This window comes from Dipteris shenzhenensis, chromosome 2 (genome assembly GCF_047967505.1).
Source record: "Dipteris shenzhenensis isolate YYH24624 ecotype China chromosome 2, Dip_SZ_1.0, whole genome shotgun sequence".
Classification (NCBI taxonomy): Eukaryota; Viridiplantae; Streptophyta; class Polypodiopsida; order Gleicheniales; family Dipteridaceae; genus Dipteris; species Dipteris shenzhenensis.
Window position 1 is genome coordinate 28,183,958 of NC_141597.1, and position 14,598 is coordinate 28,198,555.

A 14,598-nucleotide genomic window follows, 5' to 3' on the forward strand; every position below is an offset into this window, starting at 1 on the left:
AACCTAAGGAAGAAGCTGACAGTTTGTGGCTGAACTTACTGAACCAATCGGGTGGCTGTTCACTCCTTTTGATCATTGAAGAATGCTCTCTTATGTTGGGATGCTTTCCGAGCAGAAATAGAGTGCTTGGCTGACCATAGAATGACTTGGCCGAGAGTGTTGAAATGCATTTGATGAGTATATGGAGATAAACTACAGGTGCAAAGATGATGGCAAACAGAAGACCTGAGGCTTCTATGTTGAGCACTTGTTTATTATCTTGGGATCCTTATGTCTGGGTTTTTTCTGTGTGTTGATGGCTGGTTTAGGATGGCTGATTACAGCTTGCATGTTGGGAATGATGACTCACATGTAAATGTATGATGTTTTCTTGTGTTGAACATATGCTTTGGGTGCCAGTGTAAAAACATTCATCAGAAGCCCACATAGCTACTGATCCTTCGGAGATCTTGAGCTTCAAATTCTAAGAAGGGTCAATACGTTGAAATGTAATTGTCAATTTAGTTTGGTCCAGAGGTAGAGAGTTTCTCATATGAAGGCTTTAATGCAGAAATAGTGTTGTCAGTGGAACATGAATCTTATTGGTCAGTTATACTGAAGTTAGATGATGAATATGGGAAGGAGTAGCTATTTCCTAAGATATCCCTGAAAGCATAATGCATATGGAATTCTATGAAGAGGGAGATGCCTAGTGACTGCAAGAGTGGCATGCTGTGTGTATAAAGATCTTGTGTTATACTTTTTGTGTAGTTCTGGGTATGGTGAGGTGGATGTAGGTAGCTATAAAGGCCATTGATATTCTTATCATTGTTTCCATCCAACGAGTGCTAAGAACAAAGCAAAGATATGTGTCAAATTGTACTCAACCACTCCCACATGATCTCCTAGTAAGGTCTTATAGTTTCTTAAATTCACACCTTGAATATTTTCTTTTCTTTCAAAATTTAGATTTTTCTTAAGCCTTCCCATGAGGTTAAACAAGTTAAAAACTAATCTACACAATTTGATACAACATTTCAATAATGTGACTAGAACTTAGTGGAGCCCTTTCTTAGCAAAACAAATACTAACTATAGAGAATTTGACAAAGTCTACACATAAGTTTGATTGCCCATTAGTTCAAATTTTTTGGAATGTTGACTTGCATGTTATCTTAGAGATCAATCCATGGAAAAAAGAAATGTTCTAGAAGAGCAAACAAAATATATATATCATAGGAGATGATGCAAGTAGATGGAGGGGGGGTGTATAAGAGCAAACAAAAAATATATCAAGGGGATGATACAAGTAGATGGAGGGGGGGTGTATAATAGTTTGAAATCTTAAGATTGAAAATATTGTAGAAATGTTGGCTTGCTATTAATAATCCCATAAAATTGTTGAAATTGTTAACTTAGTTGATGTTGAATAATCAGAGATGAAGGAGCTTCAAGCTCACTTGTGTTTTACAACTTCAAATGCATTCTCAAGTCATAGTTCCAGAATAATAGCAATAAGGAAAGAGATATATGGAAAAGAACAACAAACAACACACTTAGAGCAATCAACTTGTTTTAACGAAAAATTAATATTTTGTTGTACTAGTTTGAGCTAAGTTTGTCATGTCATTTGTCTAAGTAAAACTAGATATATCTACCCTCGATCTACCAAAAGTTACCAAAGACCTTGCTTTATATGGGAGATGTCCAAAAAGGCAAGATGATTGAATACAATCAAGATGGCATAAGATTTAAATTGAGTAGATCAGGGATGTTTTTATCGAAGCTATGCCTATATATTAATATAAAATCTTGGAGAAAGTATTTAGGCTCATTCTTTTAGTTTCACAAAATTGGTAGAATGTAGTAAATTTTTATATGTTTCTTTTGAATTTTGGAGGAAAAAATGTAAATCCTGGCAAAAATTTAAATTTTTTTGCATAAAAGTTTCAAATCCTAGCAAATAATTCAACAATACATTTTTATTAAATCATACAAACTTTCGAAGCCAATATAAAAGTTTAGCTTCTTAACGAAACTAACTTGAAAAAATCATCCATGGAGTAGATATGGAGAGTCTAAAAGAGGTGGATTTAGATTGAGAAGACGTGGATAGTCTAGAAGAGGAGGGTTCTTTAAACTCATCACCCCCTTGAATACACGTATTATACAAGGTTTTAACATATTGAATCTCTTGGGGCTAAGACCTACTTTCTTGGGACTTGTCACCACTGACTACCTCATGGATAAGTACTTGTGCTTGTTCAAGGTCATTCTTTCCTTCTCTGCATTTCTTCTGAGCCTTAGACGACTTCATATAGTCTTTTTCCTTAGCTTTTTTCTCCTTTTGGGTAGGTTTTGTCATCTCCATTGGTATATTTCTTCAAATTTATCTTCTTGGACTCTTACTCACACTTTTGGTCCCCTTGATCACAAGTAGGCTAAGGAGAAAATCATTTTCCTCCTCTAAGATTTTTTTGCTACTCTCCTAGACTCCTTGATAGGCTTTTCTCAATCATTCTTCATGGGAATGTTGTGTCTACACATTGAGTAAAAAAACCACCAACAAGTCAAGAGAGACTGGTTGGGACACTTCTCTTTTAGATAGCTTCTCCTCCTTAGGCTTTCTCTTACTTTCTTTTGGGGGAGATGTATAGTGCTAACATCAACCACTACTCATTTCTGTGGGGTGTCCATAGCACAGTGCCAACAACATGCATCGTGAAACTAGGCTCTCTGGATACTTAACCATGCTCCCTGGGGCGATGTATGTACTTGCATCATGTTTTCTTTTTTTTCATTGATTATTAGTGAGACACTTAATGAGCTTGAAAATAGCAGGACCATGATCTATCATGTGAGTTGAACAAAAGGATATTTTTAATTTCTCAAATTTACAAAAAATAATTTACATAAAGGATGATTTAAAATAAATTTCAAAAATTTACAGGAGCAGATAAAGGATATTACAAATAGACCTTGAACGCAAGTGATATAGAGGGTTCATACATAGTAACCCCTTTGCGTGATTATTGATTGATTATGAGGAATAGTCCATTTTTGCTTAAACAACTCGAATGCTATGGGGGTCAAAACCCCCTTAGGTCTTTGTATTGGGAACTCATAGGACTCAACGATACGTCCTCTCTTTTGCATGTGTAGTATGTAATAGGTAGTGTTGTTCTGCAGGATTGAGAGCGATCCACGGATGCACTGTGTCTACCCGTTTCACGTGAGAACTCAGTAGACCACGGTGCTCCAACGGATTCGTGGACTTGATGCACAACAACAGACGTGGAGATCACTCATCTCCCTAACAAACGCGTTGGTTGTTACTTACATACACGCGCAAATGAGTGGATGATGATGGTGGCTCTGTTTGACCTTTCCCAGGCTCCAATTAGTTAGTTGGTAGTGATGCGACTCAAATTCCAATCCCACAACTAAGCTTTCTGTTTCTTTCAAAACAATGCCACTCCAATACTTCGCGCTTCACCAACCTCTTGCTTGAACTTTCTTTCGTGCATGGCGCACTGCCATATCCAACAGCATCCTACCAAACACACAAATTGTTTCAAAACTTCCCTCCACCTTCAAATATATGCTTTCCTTTCTCGACCTTCGCAATTTAAAAGCTTTTCTTGATACTCCTGAATCAGATCTGCAAGAGTAGAATCGCTAACTTGGATCACAAACAAAAATTGCACCCGGAGGTGCTCCTCGGATCACGGGTCCTACACTCTCCATGTCCGGATTAATTGTCTTGACCGACACGATTCCTGTATGGTCTCTTACGACCATACTCGCTTTCTATCGAACAAAAGCACGCATATGATCGTTTCAGCAAAGTCAATATATGTCGTTGCCAAGTCTTCGGTGATGATCCTTTGTAAGCAGCCCTGTATCAGTCATATTCCTGTTTATCTTACCATTCACAGAATCCAAATGCTTAATTAGGAGTAGGACCGACTCAATTGGCTGTAGCGTAGGACCATCCTTGGCTTCTGGCGTCGAACCTGCTTGCAAGCTTTTTTAGACAAATTATGCGCGTACGTCAGTTGTTTTGCACTGACTTCTATTTAAAAGGAGAGTGACACTGGCAACTCAGCAGCCATTCGCTACCAATACTATCACAGCCTTGTCTTGGTGCTGAGGTCGGATTGCAGCAATAACCTGATCTCATGGAACCAGAGCTGTCTGTCCAAGCAATGTTGGCTGCAACAATTGGGTTGCTTCTTGTCTCTGGAGTTTCTGCACAGCTGGATCCCAACTATTATCAGGAAACCTGTCCGGGAGTCTTTGACATTGTACAGCCACTCGTGCAGCAGGCAGCAGAGCAAGAGCCCCGAATGGCTGCCTCCCTTCTCCGACTCCATTTTCACGATTGTTTTGTGAACGTTAGTATTGTTATGATGAAATTTTCTTTTTGTCATATTTCCATCCTTTGATTTGATGTGATGCACAAGCTCGCCATACTAAAAATCGGAGAAAATGTTTCAGGGTTGCGATGGCTCAAACTTATTGGATGACACGCCTACGTTCACGGGTGAAAAGAACGCGCTACCCAACAAAAATTCGCTTCGAGGTTTTGAGGTGATCGACAATATCAAATCTGCGTTGGAGAATGAGTGCGCAGAGACGGTATCATGCGCAGACATTCTCGCAATAGCTGCCCGTGACTCAGTGGTCCTGGTATGCTTGCTCAAACCCCTTGGAGAAGAGCTGAATGAAGCCCGGAGAGGTTGTAAGTTTTCTCACGTTCTTTAAGTAATAGAATAGCCAACTACTAATACATTCTTCTGCTGTGAAAATCTTCTCAGACTGGAGGGCCATCTTGGACACCGGAGTTGGGAAGAAGAGATAGCTACACAACGAGCCAAAATGCTGCAAATCAACAGATCCCTGCGCCCACGGATAACCTTGCCACAATTATCAGCAAATTCCAAGCAAAAGGCTTGACAGCTGACGACGTCGTAATACTTTCAGGTTTGGATATGCCATCCTCCTCCTCTTCGACTTATAATTTTTCCTGGGTGTCAATTAAGATATCAAAACCCAGAAGCCGCGGCTAATCTTTGCAAATCCAATGACAAGTTAGGTTCCCATACCATCGGCCGAGCTCGTTGCACAACTTTCAGCGCACGCCTCTACAATTTCAGCAACACTCTAAAGCCTGATCCATCCTTGAGCACTTTGTACATGAGCGATTTAGAGAATGTATGCCCACAGAACGGCGACCCCAACGCCCTGACCGTTCTCGACACCTACACTCCCGACGGATTCGACAACAACTACTTCACTCATCTGCGCCAGAACGAGGGGCTGCTCCAATCCGATCAGGAGATCTACTCCACTCCAGGAGCAAGCACGGCATCACTGGTTGATTTCTACGCCTACAACGGAGACGCATTCTACGCGGACTTTGCACAGTCGATGCTAAAGATGGGCGCCATAAACCCATTGATGGGATCCTTCAATGGGCAGGTGCGCAAGAATTGCAGGCAGATCAACCAATTCTAAAGACGAGGGTCTAAAATCTGAGATGGGAAGTAGATCGACAATCTGAAATTCGATGAGTAGATTGATCGATAATGCAAAAGAAGGTCGGTTGATCAGAAGAATTGCAGTTTTCTTTTAGACTTTCACTTTCTTTCGAATTTACCATCTTTATCATTGTTCAAGTACTCTCGTATGGTTTCCTCCAAACAAGTGTAAAACCAAGGAAGTTGTAATACCCCATGCCACACTCTTCACCAAAAACAAACAGAGGTTTAATGTCTCGTGAATAGCGAATTTTGGAAATTAACCTTCAAAACTTAAATTAGAAGGTTTTAAAACTTGCAAATTTCAAGGAAGTTTTTTAATTTTGACTTAAACCCTTCAAAATTTCAATACATACCTTTAAAATTCTCAACTTAAGGCTTTTTATCTGCTAAGAAAAATGTTTTCTACGAACACTACACATGTTTATTATTTTATAATCCTCTACCCATGACATGTTTGTAATTTTCTAATCCTGAAGATCTAGGTTGTGGGTCACTTTCTACATCTTCTCTTACATGGCTTAACTTCTAAGGCCTTCCCTAACATTTTACAATGCCAGCTTTTTATGTGTCATCTGATCTTATCGTTCCACTTAGATGGCAAGGGTATATCCCCTTGTTTGGCTAAAATTAGGAAGGGGACATGAATACTAGGTGATGGTTGAGCTCAAGAATTCAAAAATAAATGTGCTTAAGCAACATCCCAATATATGAAGCCATGTTATGTATATTTTTAATAGATTTTAAGAATAGCAAGTTTGTGAAGACTTGTTAGTAGAACCAGAGAAGAGAACTTCGTGAAGAAATACAAAATCAAAATTTAACGAAAAAGTTTTGATAGAATTATTGAAGACTATTATTGAAATTCCAGAAGGCAAAGATCATTGAAAATAGTGACAAGTGTACATTTAAAAAAATAGACAAGATCATAAAAGGCTCATGCTTTGTTGAGGTACATTTGTATTCATTTATTATTTATATTTGCAATCTGATGCTCATTGCATGATTATCCTAATGTGGTGAGAAAGATCATCACCTTCATGTTTCTACAAGGATTGCTTACAAGAAGGTCATAGGAAGCTTGCCTTCTCTTAATTGAATTGTACTTTGGCTTACTAATGTAGGTTTAGCTTTTTTGATTCTCTTCTAGGTATAGGTCTATATAGCTAACGTGTGCCTGACTATCCTGAAAGTTTTCCTTCTCTTTTCCCTAGTTTGTGACTGTGGAATTTCACTGGGATTATGCTTAGAGAGATGCTTCTTGAGACTCTCTAGGTGCACCACTACTCTCAATATGTAGCAATCCATCGCATATACATTTTGAAATAGAAAACCAAATATTTCTTACCACTTGTTAGTAACTAATTAAACTACGGATAAATTTCATCTTTGTTGTTTCTATATAATTTTGGCATGAAACCATTTTTGGCTTGATTCTATCTTATGTGCAAATATTTCTCAATGACTCATCAATAACTCAACACCAAAATATTTATCAATGACTCATCAATAACTTAGCACCAAAATATGTCTTACCACTATTTGTTACTTAACTACTCATCATCTTTGTTGTCTACATAATGTTATCGTAAACCATTTTTAGCTTAGTCTATCTTCATGTGCCAACATTTCTCATTGACTCAGCACCAATGTTTGAGTGTGTCACTTTGTCCATGTTAGTCAACAAAAATCACATCGAGTTCTACTCAAGCATGTACTAGCCATGATCAAGAAATTTTTTCGTCATTAAAATTTTGGCCATTATTATTTATTCCAAATTCAAAACTAATATTTGTAAGACAAGATCTTACTAATACCTTCTCCCCACACCTTCTCTCTCTCTCTCTCTCTCTCTCTCTCTCTCTCTCTCTCTCTCTCTCTCTCTCTCTCTCTCTCTCTCTCTCTCTCTCTCTCTCTACATGTGTGTGTGTGCGCCCGTGCATGCATGTGCATGTGTGTTCGCATGTGCGCTTGTGTGTGTGTGTGGGGGGGGGCAAGGGGCAGGGGGCAGGGGGCAGGGGGGATGGAGAGAGAGAGGGGGGGGGGGGGGGGAGAGATGAAGTGGGGAGGCCTTTAGGAGTGCGGTGGGGGAGGGGGGAGGAGAGAGGAGCTTTGAGAAAAGAAAGGAGGGGAGGGGATGAGAGGTGGGAGATAGAAATTGAGGGGGAGAGACTTTTTGGTGGGGGTGGGGGTGGGGGGCCAGGGGGTTAGGGAGGAGGGTGCAAGGGGGCGGGGGACACACCTATTAAATATGAGAAATGCTAGGGGATGGGAAAGAGATGGGGTGAGGAAGAGAGAACTAGGGGGAAGGAAATAGGGGGGAGCCTATTGCATGCACAACATGTAGGGCATGGGTAGATAAGGGATCGGGCTCAAATCAAGCTTAGATCAGGGAACCAACTAAGGGGTGTGGAAGCAGATGGAATAAGTCTTGGGGGGAGGGGGGAGGAATTGAGGAAGAGGGGACAACTTGGTGGGAGGGTGGGTAAGATAGGGGATGGGGGAGAGAAATGTGTCATGTTTGCAGGTCACTATTTTCGGCTTGTATTGACACATAGTTAGATACATTATAGAGTTTGTAGTAGCATATTATTTCAAATTTTAAAATTACACACACACACAGAGCAAGGTTTATTCCAATATTTTGAAAATGTTACTTTGATATTTTGATGTTACAGTATTAAAAATGATATTAGATTGTTGCATGTAGTATTTTTTTAATAGCCTTTTAAAGAAAAGTTTCATGGGTGGATCACTTATGCCACCTTGTAATAACAGCTCACACATGGATGTAATCATATATACTATCAGTAAGAAAAATTATTTAACTTTGAGCTGCCAAGTGGGAGGCTCACTTATGCTAGCATATATTAACTCCTCACGGGAGTCACGTAAGCATAACACACCGGTTCAATGGAAGGGATTTTTTAATTCATTTTTTAACACATTTTTTACATTCAAAAGGGTATGATATAAAGGGGGTATTCACAGTTTGAATTTAAAAAGGGTGTTTTATTCATGAGTAAGGGGTTTTAAAATTAGGTCTTGAACACACATGATATATTGGGTTTACATATAGTGACCGCTCCCCCTTCCCCGACTAACTCGTTCATAGTCTAGCCAATTGTGTGGTTTGGATATGGTAGCTAGTACCAACCCCTCTAATTATACATGCTAGAAATCTTGATATGTATGTTTGATCTTGAATGTATAATAATTTATCACTATAACATATATGATGATATATTATCAAATAGACATTGCATGTGGCATTTGCAACTAGATACAGTTGTTTAAACTAGATACACTAGGTAGATCACCATGTCTATAATTAGGCCTTGAACATGCATGATATATAGGGTTTACATATAGTGACTGCTCCCCCTTCCCCAACTAACTCATTCATAGTCTAGCCGATTGTGTCATTTGGATATGGTCTCGGGGGGGTCACTATGTATAAACCCACTATATCATGTGCATTCAAGGCCTATTTTTTAATTCTCTTATCTGTAAATTTTTCATTAATAAAATGTACCCCTTTTCTATACAAATCTGTAAATTTTTTCCAAAAGTATTTTAAATAGTCCCTTATGTGTATTTATTTTTGTAAATTTTAGAAATAAAAAATATCCTTCTATTGAACTCACGTGATAGGGTTACATATGATGAGTGACCCCCCCAAGGATATGGTAGCCAATACCAATCCCTCTAATTATGCATGCTAGAAATCTTGATATGTATGATCTTGAATGTATAATAATTTATTATTGTATCATATATGATGATATATTATCAGTTTGCAACTAGATACAATTGTTTAAACTAGATACACTAGGTAGATCACCATGTCTATAATCTTTAAACTTTGTTTGGTATCCTCTTAGTGTCCCATACATCACTATTCTAAAACTATTGGCCAACTTAAATGCTTTTAAATTTTTACAAGTGTTCATGTTTCTCTTTCCACCTTGATAAAAATCACGCGTCGGAGAGATGAGGTCAAAATCTTGAGGGACATATGTTTGTTACTATGCCTGGTTGTAACTCATGGACTTGTAACATGCACATAATCCTTTCATGGGATTAGGGACAATAATTTGTTTGCACGCATTAGGAGATCTTGATAAGCAAATTAGAGATGTAGATAGCTTGGTAGATGACATAAAATAATCCTAGCATGAGGCGTAAGTTTAGGTGGTACTTCACAAGATGTCCTTGTTGCTACAGCATTGGTTCATCCACTAATTCTAGAACAAGGTGCATGAATCCAACTATAGAACGTGGACAATGTAGCATGAATCCAACTATGCAGCCACTAATGCTAGAACAAGGTGCATGAGTCCAACTATGGAACATAGACCCACTGAAGGTTTTTTTATTCAAGGTTTTTTACACCCCTTGAATGCACGTGATACTTAGGGCTTCTTAGTCGTGCACCCCCCGAGCCTGCATGCAATATTTAAATTTCCAAACAACATATTTCAAGTCCTGTATATGCATTTAGAGGTTCCTTATGGAGTTTGAAGTCCCAAGTGGGAGTTTTAGGGTCCCTTGTGGCATTTGAAGACCCACATAGGAGGTTTGGAGTCTCGTATGAGATGTAATCCATGTTGTACAAGGGATTTTAAAGTCACATATAGGACTTTGGGATCCCTCATGGGATTTGAAGTCCCACATAGGAGTTTTGGGGTCCCTCATGAGATTCGATCCATGTCCCACAAGGGGTTTGAAGTCCCATAGAGAAGTTCACATGTCCCTTATGGGATTTGATCATATTCCATAAGGGATTTGTAAAATCCCTTACAAAGGTAGCAATTTTTTAGGTTTTATTTAACCTAATAAGAAATAATTTTTTTAAGAATTAATTCAAGATTTATGGAATTAAATATGATTTAAAAGGAAAAAAATGTCTTTTAAAAAAACCCTACTTCGAACCACTTCTTTCACTTAGTTTTTATTGTTGTAAACACCAAGAACTTGAGAAATGTATGTGCAGCTTGTAATGCTTTGCTGGCATGTGAACTATATGACATTCTTGGAATTGAAGCAACCTACTTTGCAAATCCAAGCCTACAATGAATACATGTTTTGAGTTTGTAATCTTTAAATCAAATTGGATCCATGAGAGTCCAAAACTTTGAGACACTTGGATGCCCAATTTTTTGAAGACTTATGTATCCTTTTGAACCATTTATATACATATAAATAAGAGCTTTTTGGAAGAATACTTTCAAATTTTTCTTCAAGGGAGTTTTGAAATTTTATTTTCAATAAAGGTAACTGAATTACTTGTGTAAAAGTTGTAATTCATGCACTATTTTTTTTCTTAGTAAATTGTGTGATTTATGATTATTAGATGTTCCACCATGGCTCTATTTGCTACCCTCTATTTTGTTCTCCTCACAATTTTGGTTGTCATTGCACTCCTTGAGTGCTTCATAGCAACCTATACATATTGCACTTGGTGCAAGTTTTTTGGATTGTGTGGACCCTAGTAAGATCAAGTGACACTTGAATGGAAAATATATTATAGGTTTTGATAAATCATTTTTGAATATGTAAAGGAATTTTTCCCATTACATTGGGATTTGTAACATGCTACCATATAAATATTCAAAGATATTTATAGGTTTTGTATTAGAAGATACATGCAAACACTCCTAGATGACAATTTTAGGGTTTGATCAATGAAAATCCCTATTATGCTACATTAATGGCACACTGCTTTTGAAGTTATTTCATAAAGAATCACATTAATAAACCACATTTAATTATTGCATCAATTCCAAGAGATTTAGACATTCAAATAATGTTTAAGTTTCCCACATCAATTTGCAATACATAATAACGCATTGAAAAAAAATAATGAAATATAAGTAAAAACATCACAAAATAGCAATCAATTAGCAAAATGATGTGCATATACACATTAAGACAATATTAAAATTCAATATGTTTAGGACTTCAAAGATTCTATGTGGGATATTGATCCACTCCTATATGGGAGTACGAAACTCATATGTGGGACTTCAAAGGTCATGTTCAACAAGATTTCAAATACTCATGCAAGATACTAATTTAATCCATGAAGCACTATTGGTTAAAGACTTCAAATACTCACATGGGCTATTGGTTAAAGGCTTCAAATATTCACATGAGATATTGATTCATATGTCATGTTTAAGGGTTCAAATATTCAAAACACCTATTTCATTAATTTTGGACTAGTGCACTATCCAAATTTGTTTTGTGAGATAATTTTGGATAAAGCATTTCAAAAAAAGAGGCTCTTATAAAACAAAACTTTGAGTCAAAAAGTAAGATTTTAAAAAAGCAAATTAGAAAAAATGACGTGACATGTTATTAAAACTAGAGTACATTAAAAAAAGAGGACTTCATGTTGTTAAAAGAGACAAAAAGTAAGATTTTAAAAAATCAAATTAGAAAAAAAACTAGAGTACATTTAAAAAACTAGAGTACACTTAAAAAAAAGCATGACACATTTGTACAAGAAGTAGATCATATAACTCAAATCCATATGGTGTTAAAAAACACCTTCCATTAGCTCAGCCTAGAAGATGTCATCTTTTTCTCTCTTGTCTATTACAACTTTACATTAGAGAACTAAAAAGTCTTTGTGGAACTATAGTTTCATTTCTTGTCTATTATAGTTACTTTAGAAAACATATAAGTCTATGGAATTAAATTTCACAGTTACTTTAAATTTCTATGGAATTAAATTTCCATCACTTGACTATTAAGTCATTAGAGAGAGCATATGTCCTCGAAAGTGCCTACTATGGCATTGGCTTCATGAAAACAAGCAGACTCTTTAAACTTGCAGGCCATGCGTAACCAGGGCTAGCATCACAAATCTCCTCACAGACTCTCCTCACAACTTGTTTCGAATCTTCCGCCGACTTGTAAGCATTCACCAACTCTTCTTTTCTCTCTTGGCTTTCCTCATCTTCACCATTTTTTTCAATACAGCTTCTAGCCACCGCCATATCCTGTATGAAAATTTAACTCGTTCGCATAAGAAGTACGTGATTAAAAGAAGCGAAAAAGAAAGCTGAGGATATTCACCTCTTCTGTTGAGTTCAAATCAAGCAGCCATGTGTGTAACATATCCTCCTCGAATGATTTTCCCTTCATTGGCCCATACAAAAGAGATCTAAGATAGAATTTGAGTTCAGTAAATGAAGTTGGGTAGTAACTAGTCATTGTCTTAGAGGGAAAGTGGGAGAAGGAGAGTGAGGGAGCAATAGCAAGGGATGCACAGTGAGCTGCCCCTCCTTCAAGAGTGATAGAAAATGAGGGAAGACGTAAAGTGAAAGATGAATACAAGTTAATCAGAAGGACTAGGATGTAAGAAATAAGAGAGTGTTTGTGGAAGGACTACGATGGAAGATTACAAGTGCACTAAGGCATGATGTGTTTGCTATGATAAGGATAAGGGTTGGAATAAAGTGAGAGAAGCATTGGAAATGCTCTACTTTAAGTGAGTGGAGACTGTCCAACTGAATAAAATTTTGCAGAGCATTGGGAATGCTGTACTTTAAGTGAGTGGAGCATTGGGAATTGATACTTTGCCATGAAATATATTACAAATATTACATCATCACATATTCATATCAAAATTCTCATCACAAAAGGTTATATTTCCTAATAATCACATCATCACACATTCATATCATAAAATTGTGTGCATGAAATAAATATATAAATATCATGACTAAATGCCACTTAAGTAATAAGTCAGAAATTGGTGTATAATCAACAAAAACTACATCATGATTCATACATTGCAACAAATAAATGTCAACCATAATATTCATGGAGTAAACAACATCATGAGAATATGCTCCTCATGCATATATACAAACACAACATCATACATGCATCACAACTCTTCTGATGCTTCTAGTGGAGACTGTGGCAACTCTTCTGATGCTTCCAATGGAGGCTGTGGTGCTCTAGATGTACATTCAGTCTCTACTTCTTCTGTAGTATGTAGTGCTTTCGGAGTAGACTCAGTATCCTCTTCGTTAAATGCAAGCGGAGGCTATGGCAACTCTTCTAATGCTTTCAGTGGAGGCTGTGGTGCTGTAGGTGTACACTGAGTCTCTACTTCTTTTGTAGTGTTGTGCAGTGCTTTCACAGTAGACTCAGTCTCCTCTTCCTTAAATGCAAGCTCTGATATTGCTTCAGTTGCACGTTCTATTCTAATGGCAGCAATTAGGTCTCGAATGATTTCAGCCCTAAACAATTGTATATCCTCCTCTGAATATTTGAGCTCCAAAGAGTCTTCCGATGAGATCTGTGGCTAAAGTGAGAAAATTTCTTTGAAAATCAACATGCAGTTGTAGGCAACTCTCCACCCACAACTATGCCCATCTTCCTGCTCTACTACTGAATGTTTTTGGAAGTCTATCGAGTCTTTGTACTGTCCTGTTTCTCTGATAGCAGATACCAACTTCTCAATCGACCTGCTCATCATGACATATTAAAAAAATTAGTGTGTCTATTACATAAGGTACATAATATAGAAGTAACAACAGATTAATAGAATACTTACATTTGCACTGAGCCATGAAAGCCTGCAATCGAGTTAACAAACCAACAATAGTTGTCTTCAAGGTCCCAAACCACCAGACTCCAATGTTCCCTACATGAATAATTAAGATCCATTATTATTTAGCACAATGTTGCCAGTATAAGATGAAAATAAAGGTTGCCATGATACTTACATCTTGTGATATGCCATAAATAGGACTCGCATGCCATGTAAACGTAAAGGTTGTAACCATTTACAAATATCGGCTATTGTCTTTCTGCTATTGCTAAGTATAGGAGAAAGGATGGAATCCAACATATACACACGGTTTTGTACGGCTCTACCAAATCGTGAGATAACTATACTGCACCAACAAATAAATGAATATTAGCTTATTAGATTTAATCAAAATATTGAATTATCAAGCAGAGAAAAATTTTATATCAAACCTGAGAATGGCCATCATAATGTTGTTATTGATCTCATTTGAAGCTCTAGAGAGGATTGAAATCTCCTCTCC

General features: G+C 37.3%; 1 protein-coding gene across 1 annotated transcript; it reads left to right on the forward strand.

Annotated features, from left to right (window-relative positions):
- Positions 1 to 4,159: 4,159 nt before the first annotated feature.
- LOC147904573 (peroxidase A2-like) lies at positions 4,160 to 5,498 on the forward strand. The gene is made up of 4 exons (XM_087391768.1): positions 4,160 to 4,375; positions 4,479 to 4,670; positions 4,799 to 4,964; positions 5,077 to 5,498. The coding sequence occupies exons 1-4, from the start codon at positions 4,160 to 4,162 to the stop codon at positions 5,496 to 5,498; spliced, it is 996 nt and encodes a 331-aa protein (XP_087247894.1).
- The last annotated feature ends 9,100 nt before the right edge of the window (positions 5,499 to 14,598 follow it).